This window comes from Ranitomeya variabilis, chromosome 4 (genome assembly GCF_051348905.1).
Source record: "Ranitomeya variabilis isolate aRanVar5 chromosome 4, aRanVar5.hap1, whole genome shotgun sequence".
Classification (NCBI taxonomy): Eukaryota; Metazoa; Chordata; class Amphibia; order Anura; family Dendrobatidae; genus Ranitomeya; species Ranitomeya variabilis.
The window spans coordinates 530,845,060-530,870,934 of record NC_135235.1 but is presented as its reverse complement, the minus strand read 5'-3'; the positions used below and the strand labels follow the sequence as shown (position 1 = coordinate 530,870,934).

Below are 25,875 nucleotides of genomic sequence, written 5' to 3'. Positions count from 1 at the left end.
GGCCTTGGACGCATATTTCTATGGATTTTATTTTGGATCTTCCGGTTTCCCAGAGGATGTCAGTTATCTGGGTGGTTTGTGACCGGTTTTCTAAGATGGTTCATTTGGTACCTTTGCCTAAGTTGCCTTCCTCTTCTGATTTGGTTCCGTTGTTTTTTCAGCATGTGGTTCGTTTGCATGGCATTCCGGAGAACATTGTGTCCGATAGAGGTTCCCAGTTTGTTTCTAGGTTTTGGCGGGCCTTTTGTGCTAGGCTTTTGTGCTAGGCTGGGCATTGATTTGTCTTTTTCTTCCGCATTTCATCCTCAGACAAATGGCCAAACCGAGCGAACTAATCAGACTTTGGGAACTTATGTGAGATGTTTTGTGTCTGCTGATCAGGATGATTGGGTGGCTTTCTTGCCATTGGCCGAGTTTGCCCTTAATAATCGGGCTAGTTCTGCTACCTTGGTTTCACCCTTCTTTTGTAACTCTGGTTTTCATCCTCGTTTTTCTTCAGGGCAGGTTGAGCCTTCTGATTGTCCTGGGGTGGATTCTGTGGTTGACAGGTTGCAGCAAATTTGGGCTCATGTTGTTGACAATTTGGTGTTGTCTCAGGAAGGGGCTCAGCGTTTTGCTAACCGTCGTCGCTGTGTTGGTTCCCGGCTTCGGGTTGGGGATTTGGTCTGGTTGTCTTCCCGTCATGTCCCTATGAAGGTTTCTTCCCCTAAGTTTAAGCCTCGGTTTATTGGCCCTTATAGGATTTCTGAGACTATCAATCCAGTGTCTTTTCGTTTGGCCCTTCCAGCCTCTTTTTCCATCCATAATGTTTTTCATAGATCTTTGTTGCGGAAATATGTGGTGCCCGTTGTTCCCTCTGTTGATCCTCCTGCCCCTGTGTTGATTGATGGGGAGTTGGAGTATGTGGTTGAGAAGATTTTGGATTCTCGTTTTTCGAGGCGGAGGCTTCAGTATCTTGTCAAATGGAAGGGTTATGACCAGGAGGATAATTCTTGGGTTGTTGCCTCCGAAGTTCATGCTGATGATTTGGTTCGTGCCTTTCATTTGGCTCGTCCGGATCGGCCTGGGGACTCGGGTGAGGGTTCGGTGACCCCTCTTCAAGGGGGGGGTACTGTTGTGAATTCTGCCCTTTGGCTCCCTCCGGTGGTTGTAAGTGGTAGCGCTGCTGTCTCTGAATCACAGCATTTATCAGGTTTTTTCACTTTTTGCAATTTGGACAAGGCTATTTAGTCTTGCTTCACCCTTTAGTCAGTGCCAGTTGTCCATTGTTCCTGGAGGATTCACATCCCTGCCTGGTCTCTTCTGCTTTGCAGTTCTTTTCAACAAAGATAAGTTCTGGCCTTGATTTTGCTGTCCACATGCTGTGGTCTTATTGTTCAGTTATTTTCCATGTTTTGTCTTGTCCAGCTTGGACTGTATAAGGATTTGTTTAACCAAGCTGGTATCTCTGGAGATGCAGATATACCCTCCACGTCTTTAGTTAGCTGTGGAGTTTTTGTATTTTCTGTGGTGGATATTTTCTAGTGTTTTAATACTGACCGCATAGTACTCTGTCCTGTCCTTTCTATTTAGCTAGAAGTGGCCTCCTTTGCTAAATTCACATTTCAGTCTGTGTATGTTTTTTCCCTCTCCTCTCACAGTCAATATTTGTGGGGGGCTGCCTGTTCTTTGGGGATTTTCTCTGAGGCAAGATAGTTTTCCCTTTTCTATCTCTAGGGGTAATTAGTCCTCCGGCTGTGTCGAGATGTCTAGGGAGCGCTAGGTACATTCCACGGCTACTTCTAGTTGCGGTGTTAGGTTCAGGGTCTGCGGTCAGTACAGGTACCACCTTCTCCAGAGTACGTCCCATGCTGCTCTTAGGCCACCAGATCATAACAGCACAGCCGTCCGCACTCACCACAGCCACGCACAGCCGTCCACACTCACCACAGCCACGCACAGCCGCCGGCACTCAGCACCGCCACGCACAGCCGCCCGCACTCAGCACCGCCACGCACAGCCGCCCGCACTCAGCACCGCCACGCACAGCCGCCCGCAGTCACCACAGCCACGCACAGCCGTCCGCACTCACCACAGCCACACACAGCCATCCGCACTCACCACAGCCACGCACAGCCGTCCGCACTCACCACAGCCGCCGGCACTCAGCACAGCCACGCACAGCCGCCTGCACTCAGCACCGCCACGCACAGCCACCCGCATTCAGCACCGCCATGCACAGCCGCCCGCACTCAACACCGCCATGCACAGCCGCCTGCATTCAGCACCACCAAGCACAGCCGCCCGCATTCAGCGCAGCCACGCACAGCCGCCCGCACTCAGCACAGCCACGCACAGCCGCCCGCACTCAGCACCGCCACGCACAGCCGCCCGCACTCAGCACCGCCACGCACAGCCGCCCGCACTCAGCACCGCCACGCACAGCCGCCCGCACTCAGCACAGCCGCCCGCACTCAGCACAGCCGCTCGCACTCAGAACCGCCACGCACAGCCGCCCGCATTCAGCACCGCCACGCACAGCCGCCCGCACTCAGCACCGCCACGCACAGCCGCCCGCACTCAGCACAGCCGCCCGCACTCAGCACAGCCACGCACAGCCGCCCGCACTCACCACAGCCACGCACAGCCGCCCGCACTCACCACAGCCACGCACAGCCGCCCGCACTCACCACAGCCACGCACAGCCGCCCGCACTCACCACAGCCACGCACAGCCGCTCGCACTCAGCACCGCCACGCACAGCCGCCCGCATTCAGCACCGCCACGCACAGCCGCCCGCACTCAGCACCGCCACGCACAGCTGCCCGCACTCAGCACCGCCACGCACAGCCGCCCGCACTCACCACAGCCACGCACAGCCGCCTGCACTCACCACAGCCACGCACAGCCGCCCACACTCACCACAGCCACGCACAGCCGCCGGCACTCAGCACAGCCACGCACAGCCGGCCGCACTCAGCACCGCCACGCACAGCCGCCCGCACTCAGCACCGCCATGCACAGCCGCCCGCACTCAGCACAGCCGCCCGCACTCAGCACCGCCACGCACAGCCGCCCGCACTCAGCACCGGCACGCACAGCCGCCCGCACTCAGCACCGGCACGCACAGCCGCCCGCACTCAGCACAGCCACGCACAGCCGCCCGCACTCAGCACAGCCGCTCGCACTCAGCACAGCCGCCTGCACTCAGCACAGCCGCCCGCACTCAGCACAGCCGCCCGCACTCAGCACAGCCGCACTCAGGCAGTAGAGCCGGAGAGAGAAAGATGGGAGCAACATATGGCAGAATGGAAACAGGAACAGGCAGAATGGGTGCAGCACATTACAACAGAATGGGGGCGCAGGATGGGAGCAGCACATGATAGAATGTGGGCACGGGATGGGAGCAGCACCTGACAGAATGGGGGCGCGGGATGGGAGCAGCACATGACAGAATGACTGCGCATGATGGGAGCAGCACATGACAGAATGGGGGCGCACACATGACAGGATGGGGGTGCAGGATGGGAGCACATGACAGGATGGGGTCGCAGGATGGAGCAGCACATGATAGGATGGGGGCGCAGGATGGAGCAGCACATGACAGGATGGGGGCGCAGGATGGAGCAGCACATGACAGGATGGGAGAGCAAGATGGGAGCAGCACATACCAGGATGGAGACCATATACCAATATAAATGCTCGCCACCCGGGCGTAGAACGGGTTCAATAGCTAGTATTATATAGCACTGCGTACTTACAATTGCTTATTTTGCGTTTCTACAAAGCTAATTCTTCTTTCCATTAGGTCTATAACATCACATGATTAAAATAGACGAGCTGGATCCTTCTAAGCTCTATGTCGAAACAGGAGGTCAATTTTCCCTGCATGAGTCATAAGTCACTGCAAAAGTTCCTGGCAGGGGGAGGAGGGAACAGCTGGTTCAGAGGTTTAAGAGGGGAATGATTCATGCAGGGTCAAGCTACACAGTGCGATATAATATGATGATTGGAATATATTAAGAGCATAAGTGTTTTGATGGGAGTGCTTCTTTATTCATCAGCACGGCTGGCCTTGAATTCATGCTATGTGTTAGACCTCATTCAGGCCAAATCCTGGCCCTCCTCATCACATCCCCACACTCATTTCTAATCCCCTGCCACGATTCTCTACACGTCTTCGCAACAACAGTAACCTCATACCCATTCATCCAGCCCCCACTCCCCCAATTTCCCTACCTGGAGCACTATGGAACGCACGCTCTGTCTGCAATAAACTGTCATTTATCCACGACCTCTTTATCAATAACAAACTCTCCTTCCTCGGCATCACTGAAACCTGGCTCACCCCCTCTGACTCAGCCTCTCCAGCCACGCTCTCCTATGGTGGATTCCACCTCTCCCACACCCCTCGCCCCAACAACAAGCACGGCGGAGGAGTTGGTTTTCTCCTGTCAGATAACTGCTCCTTCGCCCCAATCCCACTGCCACCCTCTGTTACCCTCCCTTCCTTTGAGGTGCACTCCATGCGCATTTACTCCCCCTCCAACCTCCAACTGGCTGTCATCTACCGTCCCCCAGGGCCAGCCACCACCTTCTTTGACCACTTCACCACCTGGCTACTCCATTTCCTCGCCGCTGACATCCCCACTATCATCATGGGCGACTTCAACATCCCCATTGACACTTCCCTCTCTGCTGCCACTAAACTTCTATCTCTCACTTCCTCCTTTGGCCTTGCTCAATGGTCTTCTACAGCCACTCACAAAGATGGTCACACACTGGATCTTATCTTCACCCGCCTCTGCTCCCTATCTAAGCTCTCTAACTCACCTCTTCCTCTTTCTGACCACAACCTGCTCACATTCTCTTCCCTCTCCACTCCCTGTCTACAATCCCCACCCCACAAACTTGCACACCCTCGCAGAAATCTTAAACACCTTGATCTACACTCACTTTCTGAATCCCTCCTCCCTCTCACAGACATAAGCTCCCTACACAATGCGGATGACGCCGCCACTCTATACAACACCACAATAGCTATAGCCTTGGAATCGGTTGCCCCTCTCACACATACCAAAGCTCACAAAATCAACAGACAGCCTTGGCACACCCACCTGACCAAAGAACTGAGGCGAGCTTCCAGGGCTGCAGAGCGGAGATGGAAAAGATCCCACTCCAATGAGCACTTCATTGCATTCAAACAGTCCCTCACTACCTTCAAGACCACACTCGCCACAGCAAAACAAACCTATTTCTCATCTCTTATTTCCTCCCTGTCCCACAACCCCAAACAGTTATTCAACACCTTCAATTCTCTCCTCCGCCCCCCAGCGCCTCCTCCCTCCCCACTCATCTCTGCTGAAGACTTCGCCTCATTTTTCAAGCAGAAGATTGAGAACATCAGAGACAGTTTCAGTCGACCCCCAGAACCCTTCCTCCCAACTACCCAGCCCTCCACCTCCAAAACCAACTTCTCCACCATTACAGAAGACAGACTCTCCACTCTACTCTCAAGATCGCATCTCACCACCTGTGCACTTGATCCGATCCCATCCCACTTCATCCCAAACCTCGCCACAGTCTTCATCCCAACCCTAACTCATATCTTCAACCTATCACTAACAACTGGTGTTTTCCCCTCAAGCTTTAAACATGCCTCAATCACACCCATCCTCAAAAAGCCCTCCCTTGACCCATCCTCGGTATCTAACTATCGCCCTATATCACTTCTCCCCTATGCCTCAAAACTACTGGAACAACACGTCCATCTTGAACTGTCCTCCCATCTATCTTCCTGCTCCCTCTTCGACCGCTTTCAATCTGGCTTCCGGTCACACCACTCCACTGAAACTGCCCTAACTAAGGTTACCAATGACCTCTTAACCGCCAAGAGCAAGCGGCACAATTCTATCCTCCTCCTCCTGGACCTGTCCTCTGCCTTTGACACAGTGGACCATACCCTGTTGCTGCAGACCCTCTCATCCCTTGGCATCACAGACTTGGCCCTATCCTGGATCTCATCATACCTAACAGACCGGACATTCAGCGTCTCCCACTCACACACCACCTCCTCACCTCGCCCCCTATCTGTCGGAGTCCCGCAAGGTTCAGTTCTAGGGCCCCTGCTCTTCTCCATTTACACCTTTGGCCTGGGACAGCTCATAGAATCTCACGGCTTTCAGTATCACCTCTATGCTGATGACACACAGATCTACATCTCTGGACCAGATATCACCACCCTTCTAGCCAGAATCCCTCAATGTCTATCCGCTATTTCATCCTTCTTCTCCGCTACATTTCTAAAACTTAACATGGACAAAACAGAATTCATCATCTTTCCCCCATCTCACACGACCTCCCCAACGAACCTATCAATTACAGTAAACGGCTGCCCACTCTCCCCAGTCCCACAAGCCCGCTGTCTTGGGGTAATCCTTGACACTGATCTCTCCTTCAAACCACATATCCAAACCCTTTCCACTTCCTGCCGCCTCCAACTCAAAAATATTTCACGGATCCGTACATTCCTAAACCAAGAATCTGCAAAAACCCTAGTCCATGCCCTCATCATCTCCCGCCTCGACTACTGTAACCTTCTGCTCTGTGGCCTCCCCTCTAACACTCTCGCACCCCTCCAATCTATTCTAAACTCTGCTGCCTGACTAATCCACCTATCCCCCCGCTATTCCCCGACCTCTCCCCTCTGTCAATCCCTTCACTGGCTCCCCATTACCCAGCGACTCCAGTACAAAAGCCTAACCATGACATACAAAGCCATCCACACCCTGTCTCCTCCATACATCTGTGACCTCGTCTCCCGGTACTTTCCTGCACGCAATCTCCGATCCTCACAAGATCTCCTTCTCTACTCCCCTCTTATCTCGTCTTCACACAATCGCATACAAGATTTCTCTCGTGCATCCCCCCTACTCTGGAACTCTCTACCACAACATATCAGACTCTCGCCTACCATCGAAACCTTCAAAAAGAACCTGAAGACCCACCTCTTCCGACAAGCCTACAACCTGCAGTAACCACCAATCGACCAAACCACTGCACGACCAGCTCTATCCTCACCTACTGTATCCTCACCCATCCCTTGTAGATTGTGAGCCCTCGCGGGCAGGGTCCTCTCTCCTCCTGTTCCAGTTGTGACTTGTATTGTTCAAGATTATTGTACTTGTTTTTATTATGTACACCCCTCCTCACATGTAAAGCGCCATGGAAAAAATGGCGCTATAATAATAAATAATAATAAATAATAATAATAATAATTCAGACGTATATTTTTTATGTACGTGTTGTATCCGTGATATTCACGGATAGAACACATACCCATTGCTTATAGTCTATGGGTTTACTTAACCTGGTATGTGTGTTTTTGTTTGTCTCTCAACCGAACATCCTGGTATAACAATGCCGATCTACATGATGATGACTAAATAGTCTTCCATAGTCCATGTTTATTTAAGGACCATGTGGGCAAATATCATGGAGATTTGAAAAGTACCAATACAAGTCTATGGGTCTGTGAAAATTATGTACAGCCTGTGGATGGCATCTAACCATTACTGCGAAACAGATGATACTAGGGTCCTTCTTAGTATAAAGATATAAATTTTATTATTACTAAAATACAGTGAATAGGGGTATGGGGGAATAGTCACACATAATTTGTCACACACGTATAGTGCAAAAAAATGGCCACGCAGGGACCTGAAACCGTAGCTAAGGAGTATCAATAATTTTTCAATCCTAAATCATAGCAAGTATATTAAATTATCTATCACCTCCCTCAAATCCCTCAAAACACCGCCGGACCATAATAATCCATTAGTCTAGGCTGTATCCACCAGACAGGGAACACCTAAGTATACACAATATAACATAGTATAACCATCAGCTATAATTACCGGTGGTTTAGGGTTTCAGGCACGGATCAGTCCCAGCGCATCCGCCCCGACGCGCGTTTCAGACCTTCCTTCTTCGGGTGGCCTGCATGTCACTAGTGTGACTTCTATTTATGCTCATACCGCGGCTTGAATCAGCGTCCCACATGACCAGAAATGATGTTCCCGGCTCATCATGATGCGCACATCTCCATACCAACCGCGTCACGTGACGGCAGGTCCTGATTGGACACCACCATTCACGAACAGATGCCAAGAGCAGCCCGGGGCAGCGGAGGAAGGGAAGAGGCGCTTCCAGGACAGGAAAGTTATGTCACAGTACAGGGAGGAAAATCACCCAATGGATACTAAATCAAATCCCCAATAACCGTAATATGGTGCTCAAAACAAAATAAACAATCCCAAGTGACGTTAGCATCCGATGCTTGCGTAGTTTCTCATATTCCATTTGATCGTATATTATAGTCCAATATTCCATTGAATCGTATATTAAAGTTCATTCTCCATTGTATCATATTCCCATAAGCTGGACATATCTTGGACACGCGGAATAGAAAGTGACGCTTGTTAATCAGACCACAGACGAATTAAGTGGCGTACTGTAGAATGCTTATAAGACTATCACTGTTGATAAAAACAATATAAAAGTTAAAAGTTAAAAACGATACACATACCAGGTAACATTTCAATGTGTAACTAGGGCCATAATCAACAATCATGGAGGTGGAATACTGATCATAGGAAGGGGGCAAAACTCATATTTTCATTGAGTCCAGATGGATGGACCGTACAAGGGGTCCAAATCCACCTGGACTCCATCTGTGCTAATCTCTTTGAGGTACCACCACCCTGAATACCACCTTCTAATTTATCTATAGCACGAACCCTAAGAAGACATCCATCACAATTGTGATGCTCTTTAAAGTGGCGTGGAAGAGTCTTCAGTGTGGATACATCCACCTGGGTCGCTGCGGCCGCAATACCTCGAACGTGCTCCCTAATACGTATTTTCAACTGTCTGGTGGTGAAGCCCACATAAATTTTATTGCATGGACTAACCGCATAGTAAATCACATTTCTGTCCATGCACGAAATTCTCTTCCTGATTTCAAACTGTCGTGAGCCGTTTGAGTTCGTGAAGGTATTGCAGCGATCAACATTAGGACAAGCAACACAGCGACCATCCAGGCCTATCCCCGCCACATCCAAAAAAGTAGTTCTAGGTTCCCCTACGTAGTGGCTATGGACCAAATGGTCTCATAGATTTTTAGATCGTCTTGCTGTTATAGATGCCCTCTCTGATAGAAACCTCGAAATAATGGGGTCGGCTCTTAGGATATGCCAGGACCTCTCTAATGCTCTTCCCATGTGTGGAAAATGAGAGTGAAAGTTGGTCACAAAACGGACAATATCCTGATGCTTGTTATCTTTTGTTCCATACAATAAAGAATGTCTAGACGAGTGTCTCGCCCTGTTATAGGCCTTCTTAATTTTCCGATTACTATAACCCCGTTCAATCAATTGACGTCTCAAGTCTTCGGCTTGTATCATAAAGTCATTATCCGTTGAACAAAGTCAACGGAGACGTAAAAATTGTCCAGTAGGGACTGACTGAATCATATGACCAGGATGGGAGGAGGTGGCATGCAGAAGCATATTAGTAGAGGTGGGCTTAGGGAAAATATTTGTTTGTATTTCACCTTTACTATCCCGCTTAAGTGTAACAGCCAGAAATTCTATCATCTCCCTGTCACATTTATAGGTCACAAAAATGTCACGGCAATTCACGTTTAGACACGACATAAACCATTGACGACAGCTGATCCGGCAGGGAGAGGTCTCTCTCCCACAGCCCCAGGAACAGGTTAGCATACACAGGGGCAAAAGATGCCCTTATAGCTGTCCCCTGGAGCTGCAGGAAGAAGTACCCCTTAAAAACAAAAAAATTATGGGTTAATGTAAAGCCAAGCAACTCAAGTACCAACTCCCTAATGGCTCTAGGTAGATTTCTCCAAGAAAAATTCCACTGCCCTGAGGCCGCCATCATGCCTAATACTAATATATAAGGACTCGATATCCGCCGTAACGAACATCGCATCCTCATCCAAAGACCATCTACACGCCTCAACATATCACCAGTATCCTTGAGGAAAGATGGTAATCCCTCCACAGGGGGCTGTAATTTGGAATCTACCCAGCGGTTTACATTTTCCAAGAAGTTCCCCCTGCCTGATATGATAGGGCAACCAGGAGGCGTCTGCGCGTCCTTGTGGATCTTAGGTAACAGGTAGAAGGTGGGGATTGTGGGTTCCACCATCATAAGGGCAGTAGCTACTTCCTTGGTGATTGTCCCCTCCTCCCTGGCGTTATTAATAATAGTCTGTAACTGTGTCAAATAGGCGGCAAGGGGTTAAATGTAAGTTTTTTATAACACACAGAATTATTCAATTGTCGGAAGGCCTCCCTGTCATAGAGAACTTTAGGCCATACCACAATATTACCCCCCTTGTCCACCGGCTTGAAAGCCACATCAGGTAGATTATGAAGGATGCGCAGACACCTTCGTTCCTCTTTAGAAAGATTGTCCTGATGTATATATTGTGGAATCTCAAGGAACTCCTTGGTCACTATATGTACGAATAAATCAATATTTGGGCATAAAGACAGGAAGGGGAACTTCTTGGATTTAGGACGAATAGTTGATGGCACCTTACCTCCCTCTGGAGTATTATGTTCGATAGCCAATTCTTCCAAAGCGTGCAGCGCTATCTGTTCTTCCTCTGTAGGAAATAATTCAAAAAGTTTCCCATCAAAAAAATACTTTTTAAAGATCAATGAGCGTGCGATCATATGAAGATCCTTTACAGCCGTAAAGGCATCAAATGGTGCAGCTGGGGAAAAGGATAGGCCTTTCTCAAGGAGTGCCAAATCAACATCCGTAAAGCTATGTTGGCTCAGATTAATTACCTTATTGTCACGTCTTCGAAACTCCGGGCACCGATACTTACGTCGTATATATATGGGTGGAAATTAAGATCTTTTGCCTCCTGACCTAGTAATCATAGACGTGCCAGATGCCTCGGATTGATGGATGATTGTGAGGGGGTACGTCTCACAGGTTGTCCCTGTGGTAACGGCTTCCTCCACATATATACCCGATTATTTTCATAATCACGAAGATCTCTATTTAGTTTACTTAGTTGGGTATCGTGTATTTTCTTGACCACACCCTCCAATGTCTTTTCCATCTGTCCAATAAAAATAGCCAGTTTTTCAGGGGTACATCCCATTTTAAGTTCATCTTCCATAGTTTTAATTGATATGTCGAGTTGCGTGATTTTAACACTATTAAGTTCATTTAGGAGATTCATCAATACAGCCACTGCACGCCTCCTCCCACCTGGCCACAAACCCGTTATCCTCCACTGGAAAAGTAGGAATTACACGGACCCTCAGGCCTCTGGGTATAATTTTTTTAGCAAGATATTTCTCCAGAAATGTACGGTTCCACCACAATTTTCTTCTTGTAATCACCATGCTCTGTAGGGTTAATGCTTGATCTTCCCACCTCCGATCAGTGGCCACCTGAGAGCCTGGCCTATCACCCCCAAACACCTTATCAATCTGCGAAAGCCTGTAGATGGCATTAGTCCATTATTAACACTGCAAACAATAGGAAAAGCTTTGTAAATATATCTATTTATCCATATGTGAAAACCACTGACCAAACAGTGATGGTAAAAAAGGATACTGACCAAACATTAATGTTGAAACTCAGATCCAAAGCACTGATGACAATTGTCTGTGTTTTACATACGCAGAAAATGGTACGTCTGAATGAAATCTTATACTTGCCTTACCCCTTAGACCCCAGTCCAGAGCCTCTAACCTAGCCAAATTAGATTTCATACTTTGCACTGACGAGGGCCAACAGCCCGAAACACCATGTCTGCAAATTGAGATACTGATTTGGCTTTTATCCTAAGTCATATTGCAAGACTCGGTAAAGGGTTGATTGTGACTTGTAGGATCGCTACTTCCAACAGGTAGCGCTATATAGAGTTTAAGTCCTCTTTCTCTCTGAAGAGGCAATTTGCATATACTTGATTTATGAATAGGGACACAACAACAGTGGGGGCAGAGATAGGGCTTGGCTTCCAAAAGACTTTTTTGCCAATATGAAAAGACAGATCAATTTTATTAAAAACCTGTGATAGTTGAGGGTCATGATGGAAATACTGTATTGAGGCCCACAAGCTTCAAGTTACGCCACTGTTTCTGAAGTCTGTTGCTTGCAGAGAGGTTTCTACACCCTGAGTCATGGGACCATGGGTGTTATGATTCTGGATTATGATGGACTGTAGACTTGCAAGCTCTTATGTATCGCTCTCACCTTTACAAATAGTTGCAATTCCTCCTATGGAATATTTTTTTTCCTTTCCATCTTTATTTTCTCCTTTCCTCCATACTCCTATCCAGTGTCTACTGTCTTTTCTCTTTATCCACCTCGCTCCCTCCCTCCTTCTTTCACATCAGGCGGAGTTTCCAATCCCCAGCTGAGAGACCTCATTCTCGTGCAGGAAAACACACAGAGAGCTTGTTAGGGAGAGGTGAGGATGGGCCACAGCTGAGAGATCTGTGACTTCCCTTCACCACTCTAATAATCCCAGCAGGACCTGGGAATAACAGGCGAGCTTCTCTTCTTCCACCATCTCCATGACTATGCCTGACAGAGGCTCCTGGATCATCACACTAACTTTCTATCTGTTGATAGCTTGTAGGAAAGAAGACGCCTGTTGCTTATGAATGAATGAATCTAATGTCAGGTTGACCTGTTCTGTGGACTCTCAGGTGAATTCAACCACCTGCCCTAACATATCAAAGACGGGTTAGGGTCACCAGTGGAGATGCAGGTAATTTTTATTTTCCTTAATTTTTTAGATATGATGAAATTGCTTCCCTAACTGATATTTCTTAGTATGTTGAAATGAATGGTTGTCATGGGAATCCTCTTGGTTCATATAGTATATCTTCTTGTTCTGATGAACACTTGATGGGCTCTCCCTAGGAGTGCTCCTACAAGAGGGAACTCCTTTAGGGATTGCTCCATTGCTTCTTATACGTGACTTGTCTTTAAGAGGTTAAAAGGATTCCCCAGTAACGTGGCTGCATAAGATAATAATGAATCGCTTTCGTCAAAACACAAAGTATTATCTCCACCAAGCTAGGGTGTGCCCTCTAAGCCTGCAAGATCTCCAAGCCTTTCTAGAAGAAGAGACAGAAGAATATGCCTGAGGCTTTCTACAACTGATATTTCATGTAATACTGTGTAGCTTGGTATTTTAAAGAAACGGAAGGGTTAATTCTGCTGCCTAGTCAGGAAAATAGCAAGCAGCCATTGAATCACTAAATATCCAATTATACATTAATGAATCCATCAACCTGTCAGTGGTTCCTGACTATTACAAATCACAGTGATGAACCATAGCATTCGGGCTATTCCCTTGAGTAATGTCCGGATGTCTGAAACATCATTGTAATACTTTAGAAAACCCTGTGATCGGTGTAATTCGTCCTTAATATGACACCACTCCTAGCAGCCCCATATGATGCCTCCCAAAAATGTCATATTCTGCAGCGCATTACGCATGATATAATCCTTCTCAGAAGTTTCTTCCAACACACACTGGGTCCATTTCAGGAAGCCATTTAACCAGTGGCGTACACACCATGTATGCGACGGGTGCCGCCGCATCCGGGCCCCACGGCCGGGGGGGCCCGGTGCTGCCCGGCCCCATGGTGTGTACGCCACCTATTTTTTTTTTTTTTTGTGTTAATTTTTTTTTGCTCGGGTCGGGGACCAGTCGTCCCGGGGGGGGGGGGGGGGGGGGGCGCGCGCGGCGAGGCGACAGGGCTTTGCTGTCGGGCCCTGTCGGAGATGAGCGTGTGGGGAAGCAGGAAGCTTCCCCACGGTGCTGCGCTGCAGTTGGAGGGGGAAGGTCACATAGGGGGCGCGGTGATCTCATTTCCGAGCGACCGGAAGTGACGTCACCGTGCACCCTTTGCGACCGACGGCTGCTCGCTCCTGGACTCCTCACATACCGTGTTTCCCCGAAAGTAGGACCCCCCCGAAAGTAAGACAGGGTGGGGGTTACGGGGGGGTCCTTCAATGTAAGGCCTCCCCCGAATGTAAGGCAGGGTTGGGGGGCCGCTGTGAAATGTGATGTCTTCACTGGTATCCATGGTAAACATCGGGTTACTAAGCGCAGGGCCGCGCTTAGTAACCCGATATTTACCATGGATACCATGGTAAAAGTAAAAAAAAAAAACACTACATACTCACCGTCTGTTGTCCGTCACGTCCCCTGGAGCTTGCCGTAGTGACTGTCTCAGCGACGTCCGGCCGTAAAGCAGAGTCCAGCGGTGAACCTGCAGTAACAGCGGTTCACCGCTGGGCACCGCTGTTACGGCCGGCCGGCGCTGAGACAGTCAGTGCGGCAAGCGCCGAGGGACATGAAGGACGACAGAAGGTGCGTATGTAGCGTTTTTTTTTTTACATGGAGAGAGCTGTCTGTGCGAGCCCCCGACTCTGCAGCCGGCCCCTCTACAGTGAGAGCCCCCGACACCACAGCCGGCCCATCTACTGTGAGAGACCCTGACTCTGCAGCCGGCCCATCTACTGTGCAAGCCCCCTACACCGCAGCCAGCCCCTCTACCGTGCGAGACCCTGACTCCACATCCGGCCCCTCTAGAGAGCGAGCACCAACAATGTATACAAGGAGGCCTGGAGGTCTTCCCTAATAAATATACCATGATGGGGGAGTGTGGAGCCAGGAAGGAGCGCTTCCCTAATACGGAGCAGCCAGTGTCGCACCAGTGGGGTCTTTACCTCACTGAGGATCAGCATCTTAGGGCGATGGAGACAAGTACGGCCGCTCCATACAGGCCACGTGCACCAGGGGCCACAGCTGTGTGGTGCAGGCACTTTTCCCATGTGGGGCCCCATAGTGCAGCCATGCCAGGAGCAGAGAGAGGGGCACAGTGCACCAATGCCTGCAGACCCATATGGGAGCAGTGATCTCCTGCAGGCAGACTACAAGCCCCAGCACAGCTCAGTGTGTTTTTTCTTCCTCCCCTTTCTTTCCCTTCTCCCCCGTCCTCGTTCCGGTCGGCCCATTTCCTTGGGTCTGGGTATCTCCATGGAGACTTCTTATACTTCCGGCGTCTATTCCTCCCTCTATGCGATCAGCGCGCATTTCCTCACTTCCGCCTCCTGCATGGCGGCAACCCAGCTGTATACACTCCGGATGATGATTGGTCCGTATATATGGTATGTAGGTTCTTACCACCACTACACTCACTTCCCCTGACGAAGCCGCTGCAGTTACCTTCGGCTAATGTAAGACCTCCCCCGAAAGTAAGACAGGGTGGCACTTATTGGGGTAAAATTAATGTAAGACAGGGTCTTACTTTCGGGGAAACACGGTATAATGTACGCTGCTTATACTGGTGTCTACTGGGGTGTCCTCACATATAATGTACGCTGCTTATACTGGTGTATACTGGGGTGTCCTCACATATAATGTACGCTGCTTATACTGGTGTATACTGGGGTGTCCTCACATGTCAAACAGGCACAGCACTTTACATTCACATATAATGTACGCTGCTTATACTGGTGTCTACTGGGGTGTCCTCACATGTACACATATAATGTACACTGCTTATACTGGTGTCTACTGGTGTGTCCTCACATGTACACATATAATGTACGCTGCTTATACTGGTGTCTACTGGTGTGTCCTCACATGTACACATATAATGTACGCTGCTTATACTGGTGTCTACTGGTGTGTCCTCACATGTACACATATAATGTACACTGCTTATACTGGTGTATACTGGTGTGTCCTCACATGTACACATATAATGTACGCTGCTTATTCTGGTGTATCCTCAAATATACACAAATGTATCATACTAAAGTGAATAAATGTTTAGGATCACACTGTATTGGGGATGGCAAATAATAATAGTTTCACTTTTTTAGGTTGAATTCATTTTATCTATTACTGCAATGCAATGCTGCTTTCTCCTGCAATGCTGCTTTCTGGTAAGTCTATTTTTTATTGCCTTCGCCATATAAATTAGTAATTGGGGGGTGTGGCTGTGGAGAGGGTGTGGCTGTGGAGGGGGTGTGGCTGTGGAGGGGGCATGGCTTAACATGCAAATTTTCGGCGCGCTACGCGCGCCACCTATTCCCCTCCCTTCTTCGGGGGGGGGGGGGCCTTTGCTCAATTTTGCTATGGGGCCCTGTGAAATCTATGTACGCCCCTGCATTTAACCCTTGCTTCATCGGGCTGAGGAGTAAATGAAGTATTTTGAGAAAGCCTTAAGCATTAGAAACATACGTAAAGTACATGCAGATGTTGCCCTGGTTCGAATTGAATCCTCTAGTCCCTGCAGCTGCTTGCAAATTATACCTAATCTTCATCAAACTCATCATTACGCTCATGCTATTTGGCTGAACAGACAGGCAGACGATGCCGCCCATGTAACAACAGGCAGTCTTGTCATGTTGCACAGTATGCTTACCTGTTGATTTAACTTGTGCCAACTGAAGGCTTGTGGCTAACTTGTAATCTGTAAGGTGAGCTCCATATTAATACCATGCATATGATTTGGTCACTTTCTTTAACAAAAGCAACATACTCACCTTTTGATGTTGTAAACATTTTGATGATTTGATGCTGATCTGACTACACAGTGCTCAAACCCCACCTGCATTATAAGAGGGCACATGTATAGAAACAGGAGGTAATGCTAGATGCTGGCCATACATAATAGATAATTGTTGGTGGGATTTGGCAGTAATATCATGTATATGGAGCAATCCAACTAATGAAACAAAGATCAAGCATGTTGGATTTCATAATGATCCTTTATTGCCCCATGGAAATGGTTTGGAAGCTTACTGTCTTTCTTTGACCTGTTTGGGGAAGTGACAGGATATGGCTGATGGCCCTAAGTGTGGTTGGCCAATTTCACACTGTGCGATGTATTCTTGTTTTCTTGCCAAATCTAGGAGAGAAGTAAGCCTTCTCTATCCTATACAGACTGACGATTAATTTTGTATAGTAATTACTCTACCTATGAGGTATTGATTAATTCATGTGAAAAGGTCATTTCCAGCAGAAAGTAAATAATTAATTGCAGAGTTCCGTGATAGGAAGTGAGGTGGGAAAGTTGGAAGAAGCTAGTTGTTACTAGTTGAAGCCAGGCATAATAGATTAAAAAATGCTAATTACCAGTCATCTCAGATAAGTTATATTTCTTCCTTAAAGGGTTCAAGAGTAATTGAATTCAAGAAATTCTACAAAATTTTAAAGGAGCTTTAAAGGCTTATGATATTGATGACCTAACCATCAATATCAGATTGGTGGGGATCCAAAACCTGGCACTCCCACTGATCAGCTGTTTTTGACTCTGGCGGTGACGGGACGTGAGCATACTGCAAAGTTCACTGTGTAGTGGACATTCTTTGGTACTGCAGCACATCTCCTAAGGAAGTAGATATGGGCTGAGCTGCAGTTCTGAGCAACTGCCACAACATAGTGAATGGCGCTTTGCTGTTCTGCCTACGTTCATTGTTTACACCTGGCTGCTGCCAAAGCTGAAAACAGCTGACCGGTGGAGGTGCAGGGTGGTGGGCTAGCACCAATTTCATACTGATGACCTATCGTGACAGGTCATCAATATCATAAGAGAAGCCCTTGTAACGCTGACGGTAAGGAGTCCCAAAACCAACTCAACAAAAAATGTGCCAGGACTAAAATATATATAAATATAAATACTTTTTATAATAAGCATGAATGGTATATATAGGTATATGTATCATATAATCGATTTCGCCCTCGGAAGAAGCTGGCGGCGAAACGCGTGTCGGGGTGAGGGGACGCTGCCTTTTGGATCCAGACCAGTGAGGACCCACAGAGCCCAGAGGAATAGGTATTTTTACCCTCTTTGCACTGCACTTTTTCCTGCAATGGCACTTTACTTTTGGCTTGATACATTATGACTGAATTGTTATGATAAGTATACTACGGAAATAATCAGCCATTCAGTGCACTTACACCTATAGGAAAGGATCTCCTTTGAATGTATTTGTTTGCTCTTGCTATTTTTTGCCTAGTTGGTTATATTGTTATATTGAGTGGGACTTTTTTTCACACCCTCACCCACTATTGATATTGATATAAAATTAGGGGCCAACTTATAATCAATCGAGATCTATATAGTGCTATTCGGTAATCAGTGGGGGCCTAACAATTAATTGCCATAAATGTTACAATTATTATATATGAATGCCTACATTGAGATATTGATATTGCATTTTGCATAAACCTCTTTTTTTGTGTGTCTCTACATATATTTGCCTTGAACTAATTATATACCTCTTTAGAGCATGATTAGATAACACTTGTATGAAATTATCAGCCTTATTGGTGTAACCCTTACTGGGTTGGCATGCATTTTTGATATAGAGACCGTGGTATCAACATTATATCTATTTAGGTGTTGTATAAGTACTTTTGTTGTTATACTTACAATAGCTCTGGGTCCTAGCAGCTTCCCTTTCTGTGATTTGTTCTGCTTGTTTGTATGTTTTTAAATTTTGTTGAATAAAGTGATACTTTTTTAAAGTATCTCTTCTGTGTTCGACCCTTATTGGATCGAAATGGTTGCAAAAGTATAAAAACAAAACAGTTAATTCAAGCATAAAAGTAATAATATGGTACAGATTAGACTGACAGCAAAGATAAATCCCCATACGTTAGATCACATAAAGTGCAAATCGTGCATATAGGAGTATAGACATGATGAGGCTCATGTCTACTCCCACCCAAAGAGTGAAGGGGTTGTCCATGCATGATATTTATAAAAGAGCTTATCTATCGCAATTTGTTCACATGAAAGGATCTTATAAAGTTTTGATCAACCCCTTTAACATAAGGAGGTACGTATCTTCAAGAAATGCCCTGAGGTTTAATTAATTTTTTTTTGTGTTTCATGTACAGTCTAAAACATGGGAATTTTATTTTTCCATATTACAATCTGTTTAAGAATATAAAAAACATCATTAGGAATCTTGCAATTTTCATACTAGCTACTGGGTCTACTTTAGACTCATACTTCCTGTCCTTTCAGGAAGGGTTTTCGGAAGTCTTATCATCAGAGGCAGAATGATAGGTAACACCTCTATACACAGAATCTACCAATCACATTAGGTGATGTCACATCTGACCCTTTCCCACTCTCATTAGATGCTAGAATACAAAAGATATGGTCTATGTCAGTCAACCGCTGCTAATGTACATGTCGAATTCCTGAAAGAATTGGAAAACAGAGTCTAAATAGCCTCGATGAAAACTGCAAGATTTCTTATTTTTAATTTTCATATAAAATGTGATATGAAAAACACATTAAAAAATACAGTTAACACAAAAAGTTGATTTAAAACTTACATAATTTTTGGTGGCACATTCCCTTTCTACTATCTCCTTCTTGGAGTCTCCATTTGGTTTATGCATCAGCCATGTTTTTTTTATACAATTGAATTGTATTATTTTTAAATGGTACTATTTTTTGGTACATATAATTTTTGATTAATTTTATTGTATAAGTTGTAGTTATATCCTTATTTGTCAAAAAGCAATTTTTGCTGTAAAGGTGATTTAAAGCCGTGGTTACATAATAAAAATCCAACCTAGCACAATCATCCTGGCATATTGCCGCTGGTGCCAAAACGATGCAGCTTCTGCTGTCCCTAACAAAAACTTGTCTAGTCAAATCAAAACAGAGAAACCGTCTTCTGCATATGTCTTGTCTAGATTTATGGCAAGCGAAGAAAAAGAGATTACGTTATGTAATGGAAGAGGATGAGAAGACAATACTCCCTTATCGGTACAGGAGGGATTAAGGAGGACATGACAGCTATCCTCTCAGGTTTACATGAGAAGGTGTTTTATGTAAAAGGAGGAGTGGGGTGGCTTGTGCCCTCGCCTCTGTATTAGGCAGAGGTGAGAGTTACATGTCTTGATATCTGATGTTTGTGTAATAGGAGAAATACAGAGCTGGAAAGTCTTATTGGAGTCTGGATGATATAGGACTTGTCCTAATTTCAAAATTGTAAGAGGTTTTATGATGCTAGGAGAGAAGCCCATACTGAAAGATATTTCATAAATACAAATATGCTATCAAATTCACTCTTGGTGTTTTTTTTTCTTCTAGAAAAGATGTAAATACCCCGGGTTCCCCCAGTCCTGAGCACTATCCTTATAATCTCAACCCTCTGAGTATGCTGCTGGCCTGCCATGCCTTTCTTGGACTGGTACCTTCGACGCTCACTGGCAACATGGCTGCTTCTACACAGTTTGGTCCTCATGTCTCTCTGCTTTCAGCCAGCCACAACATTTCCCAAAGGCTGCCATTCCTCCCAGGAGGACGGGTACAAGACTCTGAGGTGCAGCAATGCCCAGCTCACAGAAGTACCGAAAGACATTCCTAATGACACTAATCGCCTATATTTAGACTTCAACCAGATTACCTACCTCCCTTCAGATGCTTTCCGCAACCTCCCAGTTCTTATGGAGCTAGATCTTTCACACAATTCCTTGGGTCACCTGGATGCTACTGCTCTCAGGGGTTTGAGCGATCATTTACTTTCACTAGACCTGTCTTCCAACAAGCTAGTGTCAGTCAACAAGGAGATCTTTGCTAACTTGAAGGCCAGAACCAATCTTTCAGGCAACCCTTGGATGTGTGACTGTGATCTTCAGGAATTGATCCGGATGGTTGAATTAGACCCAACTTCCTCCAATGGGATTGTCTGCGCTAGTTCTGTGCTAGAGGAACATGCAGGAAAACCTTTCCTGCAGGTGGTTAAAGATGTGGACTTGTGCAATGCTTATAAGAGAACCACCGATGTGGCCATGCTAGTCACAATGTTTGGATGGTTTGCCATGGTCATCTCATACTTGGTGTATTATGTACGCCAGAACCAGGAGGATGCCCGACGCCATCTTGAGTACCTCAAATCCCTGCCAAGCAAGCAGAGACACACTGAGGAGCCCTCTACGCTAAGCACTGTGGTTTGACTCTTGTAGAGACTTGCAGTTAAGGGTGCAAATGTTATTTTTGCCATTTGCTTACCCTATGACTTAACACTTAAGCTGGAAAGTTTATCTTAATGCTGCCATTTCAGAGTTTCATAACATCACAAAAGAAGATGTATTGTTCTCACATTTTCTAATACTTGTACAAAAATGTTTTTCTTGCCTGTATATGCATAGAAAAAATGACCAAATGTAGTAAATATAGAATATATAGTGTTAAAGACAACTTAGTGACACTGCCTAATATTTAGGTGGACTTTCACCTTAGTTCATGGACCACAAACACTAAGACACAACAGGGGAATAAATACACGGATTACATATCCTCATTTACATATCAAAATGGCAAAAGGTCCAATCAAAAATCTTCCAAAAATGAAGTGGATTGTAATTGAGCATATTCAAAAATTAAGTTAGAAGTATCACTTGAATGAACCCCCTACGTTCATATATCTTTTGGAATCAAACTTCATGAAATAATGCTGAGTAGTGATGAGCAAGTGTACTCTTTGCTCGGGTTTTCCCCTAGCATGCTTGGGTGACCTCCGATTATTTGTTAGTGTTCAGAGATTTAATTTTCATCACCTCAGCTGAATGATTTACAGCTACTACCCAGCCTGAGTACATGTGGGGGTTGCCTGGTTGCTAGGGAATTCCCACATGTAATCAAACTGTCTAACAGTCGCAAATCATCCAGCTGCTGCGAGGAAAACTAAATCCCCGAGCAGTCAAATACTCGGACACCACCCGAGCGTGCTAGGGAAAACCCGAGCAACGAGTACACTTGCTCATCACTAATGCCGAGTAGGACAGTAATCTTTTTCTTTGAAAAAATCTTTAGAGAACTTTCCTTGCAAGATCATCCTATTCCAATTTTAGGCACCATAATGACATCCGTACTAGGTATGAAAATAAGACTTGGGTCAGGATTCTTTAAGATGTAAGTGTTGGACAGATAGAGTGGGCAGAGTCCAACAAATACACAAAACAACAAAAAGGTGACACCTTTATCCATCTTGATATCTAACTTCAAATATTTTAGATTAGATTAGGCCTTGAAATCAGTTAAAAAAAAAACCCTTTGCTTTGGTGGGACATCAGAATGACCAAACTCCTGGTGACAAATTTAGTGTAGTCATCTACTAGATGTGCTCATGATGTTAGATCCCGTGTGAATAAAGCATCATAGACAGTTAATAGAGCATTGATAGCCCATTCTGTGGGGGTCTCTGCAGTCAGACCCCTGGCAATCATAGATTTATGAGACAACACCTTTAACTGTCATTAGAACTTACAACTTTAGAGAAAAATCCTTTGTCCCTTTCTCTTAAATAAACAGTATTAACCGATCAATGAAGTCTATGACCTTTGCCATCATCGTTTTATACAGACAAATTACATGTGTGCCTTTACATTATCTGTCCTTACATAGGAGCCTTCTTAATAATTCCACATAAGATCCTCACTAACCCATAACAACATGATTGTCCAAATTTCTACCTAGTTGATACGCTAAGCAGACACCAGGGGTCAACATTGTAGCTGATATTTTTCTTTTTAATACAATTTGCTTTTCTCTTTCTGAACAGATTTGATACCCGAAGCATAACCAATAGATTTACATTCCATTTACATAATATTTACAACTAAGGGTATGAACTGCACATTGTGGATGGAGATCCAAAACCCAAGCCTATAAACCGAATTTTAAAAGACATTTGTGGATTGATGGAAATTTAACACATTCATTTATCGCAAATATTTCTTAACCCTTTGTGTAAAGAATTTTGGACAAAAAAAAGAAGAAAACAGACTTTTTATTTTAGTATATTTTACTGATCAGGGGAAAGCCAATGCTGACCAAAAACTGTGACACCGTTCTACAAGGGATACAATAATGGCTGGGGAAGGTTGTACTAGGCCATGTAGAATTCTGTAAAAGTCTAGCACTGATCTCGATCTCTCGATCAGATAATCAAAAGATCAGTAAACATTTCATACTAACCCTGACTTAGTATTTGACATTCATGTGAAAGATAAGTGTAAAAGCCCTTAATGATCCTGAGCTGATAATCTATAATTGTTAAAAGAAATGAGGTATCGCGCTAAAACCACTGAAACAAACTTATAATGTAGGTTATATACCCTATTGTGCCCACAGATAACCACTAATGAAACTGCCAGAATTGATTACTACCACGTATGGAGAAAATGATAGACACTTACTTTTAAAATTAGGTCGTGGAAGATGGTGTCAATAGGTGTTATAACCTGCGGGTGTGGATGCTGAAGGTTCCGGACAATCAGACGGCAGGAGACCTGTAGTGGTGTTGCAAACGCGCAGAGCCAGAAGCACCCCGGCCGGTGGTGCTTCTGGCTCTGCGCGTTTGCAACACCACTACAGGTCTCCTGCCGTCTGATTGTCCGGAACCTTCAGCATCCACACCCGCAGGTTATAACACCTATTGACACCATCTTCCACGACCTAATTTTAAAAGTAAGTGTCTATCATTTTCTCCATAAGTGGTAGTAATCAATTCTGGCAGTTTCATTAGCGGTTATCTGTGGGCACAATAGGGTATATAACCTACATTATAACTTTGTTTCAGTGGTTTTAGCGCAATACCTAATTTCTTTAGATTTTTTCTGGTTCACCTGTCCGGTATCAGCAGCTTTCACTCATCCGTTATTAGCACTAGTGTGACAATCCCCCCTTAATCTATAATTGTTATTGGACACTCTATAGAGATCCTGACCAAAACAGTGGAATTTATTTATCTTAGTCTAATAATCTATAATCAGAGAATATCTGGAAATTGAATAGTAACCCATAACTCTCTATTTTAAAGATTGTTCAAAGTCAAAAAGCTGTAAGGAGATCACTCTACAATTAGTAGAAAAGAAGTGATGTCGGCCATGGTAATGTACATTAAACTGATTCGAATTACAAGACATCTCCCTTGTGTTGACAGGTGGCTGCAATTCCTGTGTAATTGAATGGAAACAGCTGATTCTGAAAGATTCTTGCCTTAATTATTAGATACTGTATTAATAAATATAGGTTTTTATTAAAAAATAATTTGATGTTATGTGTATTTATTTCAATATAAGCAGAAATGTAAATTGTTTTATTTGTGCCCATTTATAGGGTTTTCACATTAGTCTCTTTGCTATTATCTCACCAAAAAGCAATTCTGCTGCATTGAGGGATCTGGTCTGAAGGTATGTTCCCACAGTCAGTAATCGGCAGCGCTTTGGACGCAGCACATGTCCGCTGCATCCAAAGCGCTGATGGCTATTGAACACAGGTGATTCCGCATGAGTTCTCTGAACTGTGCGAATTCACTGAGCCTAATACATTGGATTGGTGATATTTATCTTGCGGAGACTCAAGTCGCCACAAGATAAATTGACATGCTGCAGTCTGGAAAGACGCGCCGCATGTCTGTCTCCGCAGGTGATCCGCAGGCGTCTCAGCACGTACAGTGGGCATGGGATTTCTTGAAATCCCTTCCACTATGCTATAACATCTGGATGCTGTGGTTTGGACGCCTCACAAGTACGCAGCGTCCAACCCAAAGTGTTTACTGACCATGGGAAAGTACCCTAAGGTGTTGGAACACTTCTTAAAGGGGTTTTCCTGAAACCTTTAAGTGCATCTAGATTAGTGGCCTGAAATCTGGAAATCTGTGTTTCTCCAGTTGTTGAGGAACTACAGCTCCCAGCTGTATGATGGTTATTTTAGTTTTGAAACATATGGGTTGGAAACCACTGATCTAGATGATAGCGCATCAAGCAATGGTGATATCAACTCGATTTAAAACTAAAGACATTTCACCACTCATCTGCAAGGCTTTTTCACTAAAATTGAAGGTTGGGAAGATGTTTCTAGCATTTATATCCCAAAAAAGTACCTTAATCCACTAAGGTCACACAGGGAATTGTTAAATTAAACCTGTCAGCAGGATTGTGCACAGTAACCTACAGACAATGTCAGGTTGGTGCCGTTATACTAATTAAAATGATACCTTGGTTGATGAAATCCGTCTTGTGGTTGTTGTGTAATCTTTATTTGTAGTTTTGAGTTAATGATATGCTCGTGGTCCGGGGCGGCCTGTGGGGGGTCTTCAGTGCCGGCTCCAGGTTTTCATGGGCCCTGGGCGAAAGAGTCCGGGTGAGCCCCTTCAACACATACCACAATTCATAATGCACTGATACGGCAGAGGAATATAGGTATAGTACAATGCCAAAGATTTCACTTACTTCTTACTGTACATTACATGAGTGATATCTATTGTACATTCTACATTAGCTCATAAACCGGACAGTATAGTCCTCTATACAGAATAATGAGCTCCATATATTGCTCCAAACAGAATAATGAGCCCAATATTATGCTCCATGCAGAATAATGAGCCTCATATAATGCTCCATACAGTATAATGGGCACCACAGAGTGCTCCATACAGAATGAGCCGCATATATTGCTCCATACGGAATTGACCCCATATAATGCTCCATACAGTATAGTGAGCCACATATAATTCTCCATACAGTATATGATGGGCCCCATCTATTGCTCCATATATAATGGGCCTCATATAATGCTCCATACAGTATATGATTGCCCCCATACAGTATACTGAGTCCCATATATTGCTCCATACAGAATGGGCCCCATATGATGCTCCTTAAAGAATGGGTCCCATATAATGCTCCAAAAATAATTGGCCCCATAAGATGCTCCATGTATAATGGGCCCCATATAATGCTCCATATATAATTGGCCATATAAAATGCTCCATATA

The 25,875-nt window shown here is 45.3% G+C and overlaps 1 protein-coding gene across 1 annotated transcript; it reads left to right on the top strand.

Annotated features, from left to right (window-relative positions):
* Positions 1-12,670: 12,670 nt before the first annotated feature.
* On the top strand, positions 12,671-21,188 carry LRRC3C (leucine rich repeat containing 3C). Its single transcript, XM_077257696.1, has 2 exons — positions 12,671-12,805; positions 20,184-21,188. Exon 2 carries the CDS (start codon positions 20,267-20,269, stop codon positions 21,047-21,049), a length of 783 nt encoding a protein of 260 aa, XP_077113811.1. The 5' UTR covers positions 12,671-12,805; positions 20,184-20,266; the 3' UTR covers positions 21,050-21,188.
* Positions 21,189-25,875: the final 4,687 nt, after the last annotated feature.